Consider the following 3388-nt stretch of genomic DNA (forward strand, 5'->3'; position numbering starts at 1 on the left):
ACTTGCATCCGCCTAAGTAAGCAGTGGTTTCTGAGATTTCCTTGGTCATGGGCTTAATGTTTTGTGTGTACGTGTGGTTTTTTTTTTTTTTTTTTTTAATCTGGGATGTGGAGTTGGATGTTTATTTTTTAAAAAAGCAAGGAGCTTATCTCATACAAGTCTTTTAAGATGTCAATGAAAGTGCAGACAAAATTACCCTAGTCCACTGAAAAGTAGAGCAGGAAATAAATTAAACCTTTCCATTCTATTTTCATCTTCAATTATGCCTACTTATGCTTCACATGTAATTTTACTTTGCAGATTAACATTGACAGTTCAACAAGAGAAGCTATCATCAAAAATATTCAAGAACCCACTCAAACATGTTTTGAAGAGGCTCAAAAAATAGTGTACATGCACATGGAAAGGGATTCCTATCCCAGGTTTCTGAAGTCAGAAATGTACCAGAAACTTCTGAAGACTATTCAAGCCAACAACAATTCTTGACCACCACTCAAAAGCTTAAATTGAAGATGGTATACAGAAAGTGTTGGTTTTGTTCTTCTCATATAAAACTAAATAAAAAAAATCAGAAATAGAGTAGAAAAGAAATATAAGAAATCAAGCCATAAGTTGATTTCTGGTTCTCAACTAGAAACAGATCCTGAAATGGACGGACTACAGAACTCTTAAAACATGAATAACACAATCTATGGCATACTTATGTAGCTCACTTAATATATATGGAGAAGGAAGGTCTTTCTTCATAAATAACATACGTAACATAAATAACAAATAAATATGAAAAAGGGATTTTACTGTACAAATAAACTAAATGATAAGGTTTTTATCGTACAAATCAACTAAATGATAAACTTTTTACCATACAAATCAATTAAGTGGATTTTTTAATTAGTGAGATTTTGCTGTCATAATGCAGATAGTTCAGTTCTTTAAAAATTGTAGCTATATGAGTTGTGTCTCTAGCATGAATGTATTCTTTGAACAGAGTGCTTATAGTAACTTTATTAATAACTAGTAGACAAACCTGGTGCTCAGAGTATCATCAATAGTATTATATCATGAGCAATATAAAAAGATGTGTTCTTGAAAGATATTTTTAAATTTTCCTGATATTATGTTCATAACTCTACTTCTATATCATATATATCTTCCACATGTAAAAAATTCCAAATGAGTCTAAGCTATTTAAATGTATGAATTTCCTCATTTATTTCTATACTTATCTTGCTATAGGGTAGGAAATTTGGTTCCTATATTTTGAGGTTTTTTTCTCACAATGTGAATCCATCACAATCCTGATAATCAATAAATACAAATATAAACTAAAAATTTTATAAGTATGCTATTTTTTTTCAAAGACATGATCAAGTTATTTTTCCAGCTAAAAGACTGTTTTATCTGCCCTCTTATAGAAGCTTCTCAGACTCTGTCAGGAGATTCTAGAGAAAGAACTCATATGTCTGTTCGACTTGCTTTGTTCAGCACATAGCACAAGATAAATGTGCCATAGGAATGGATAAACATTCTTTACTTTTGATAGAGAATAAGTTCCTTAAAATATTTAATATCATTTTTCCAAAGAATTAACTGTAGGAAAGTTTTTATTGAGATTTTTAGCTTTAGTAGGAAAAGTATTTCTCAGGTCTCGAATTTGATTGCAAAAGCATTTATTATAAAATGCCTATAAACCTAAGCTGTATCACATGAAGGTAAGGATTAACTTGAATCATTCTCATTAAACAAAGAATTATTATAACATAGAATCAATATTTAGGGGCTCATTTCTTTTTTTATTATTTTTTAAAATATATTTATTTTCATTGTAGGTTAATTGCTTTACAATATTGTGGTGGTTTTTGCCATACTTTGACAAATGAACCAGCCATGGGTGAACTTGTGTCCCCCTGTCCTGAACCCACCGCCCACCTCCCTCTCCATCCCATTTCTCTGGGTTGTTTCAGTGCATCGGCTTTGAGTGCCCGGCTTCATGCATTGAACTTGGACTGGTCATCTATTTCACATATGGTAATATACATGTTTCAATGCTATCTTTCAAATGCTCCCACCCTCACCATCTCCCAATAGAGTCCAAAAGCCTGTTCTTTACATCCGTGCCTCTTTTGCCATCTTGCATATACGGTCGGCATTACCATCTTTATAAATTCCATATGTATGTGTTAATATACTGTATTGGTGTTTCTCTTTCTGACTGACCTCACTCTGTATAAAAGGTTTCAGTTTCATCCACCTCATTAAAACTGACTCAAATGCAGTCTTTTTTATAGTTGAATAATATTCCATTGTGTATATGTATCACAGCTTTCTTATCCATTTGTCTGCCAATGGACATCTAGGTTGCTTCCATGTCCTGGCTATTATAAACAGTGCTGCAATGAACATTGGGGTACACATGTCTCTTTCAATTCTGGTTTCCTCAGTGTGTATGCCCAGCAGTGGGATTGTTGTGTTATATGGAATTTCTATTTCCAATTTTTTAAGGAATCTCCACACTGTTCTCCATAGTGGCTGTACTAGTTTGCATTCCCACCAACAGTGTAAGAGGGTTCCCTTTTCTCTGCACCCTCTCCAGCATTTATTGTTTGCAGACTTTTTGATGGCACCATTCTGACTGGCGTGAAATGGTACCTCATAGTGGTTTTGATCTGCATTTCTCTGATAATGAGTGACATTGAGCATATTTCATGTGTTTGTTAGCCATCTGTATGTCTTCTTTGGAGAAATGTCTGTTTAGATCTTTGGCCCATTTTTTAATTAAGTCATTTATTTTTCTGGTATTGAGCTGCACAAGCTGCTCATATATTTTGGAGATTAATTCTTTGTCAGTTGCTTCATTTGCTATTATTTTCTCCCGTTCTGAAGGCTGTCTTTTCACCTTGCTTATAGTTTCCTTCACTGTGTAAAAGCTTTTAAGTTTAATTAGGTCCCATTTGTTTATTTTTGCTTTTATTCCCATTATTCTGGGAGGTGGGTCATAGAGGAGCTTGCTCTGATTTATGTCAGAGAGTGTTTTGCCTATGTTTTCCTCTAGGAGTTTTATAGTTTCTGGTCTGATCTTACATTTAGATCTTTAATCCATTTTGAGTTTATTTTTGTGTATGGTGCTACAAAATGTTCCAGTTTCAAGCTTTTACAGGTGGTTGACCAGTTTTCCCAGTGCCACTTGTTAAAGAGATTGTCTTTTCTCCATTGTATATTTTTTCCTCCTTTGTCAAAGATAAGGTGTCCATAGGTAGGTGGATTTATCTCTGGGCATTCTATTTTGTTCCATTGATCTATATGTCTGTCTTTGTGCCAGTACCATACTGTCTTGATGACTGTAGCTTCATGACTGTAACTTGAAATCAGGCAGGTTGATTCCTCCAGT

The 3388-nt window shown here is 33.9% G+C and overlaps 1 protein-coding gene across 5 annotated transcripts in view; it reads left to right on the plus strand.

The window, feature by feature from the left end:
- The window catches only part of RGS13 (regulator of G-protein signaling 13), a 28293-nt gene extending 26961 nt beyond the window's left edge, over positions 1–1332 (plus strand). For all 5 annotated transcript variants that reach the window (XM_010832091.1, XM_010832093.1, XM_010832090.1 and 2 more), the window contains one exon: positions 301–1332. In XM_010832091.1, coding sequence (XP_010830393.1) covers positions 301–486 — 186 coding nt within the window. In that variant the 3' untranslated portion in view covers positions 487–1332. The remainder of the gene's footprint in view (positions 1–300) is intronic.
- Positions 1333–3388: the final 2056 nt, after the last annotated feature.

The sequence above is a fragment of the Bison bison genome, unplaced genomic scaffold (assembly GCF_000754665.1).
Source record: "Bison bison bison isolate TAMUID 2011002044 unplaced genomic scaffold, Bison_UMD1.0 scf7180017864537, whole genome shotgun sequence".
Classification (NCBI taxonomy): domain Eukaryota; kingdom Metazoa; phylum Chordata; class Mammalia; order Artiodactyla; family Bovidae; genus Bison; species Bison bison.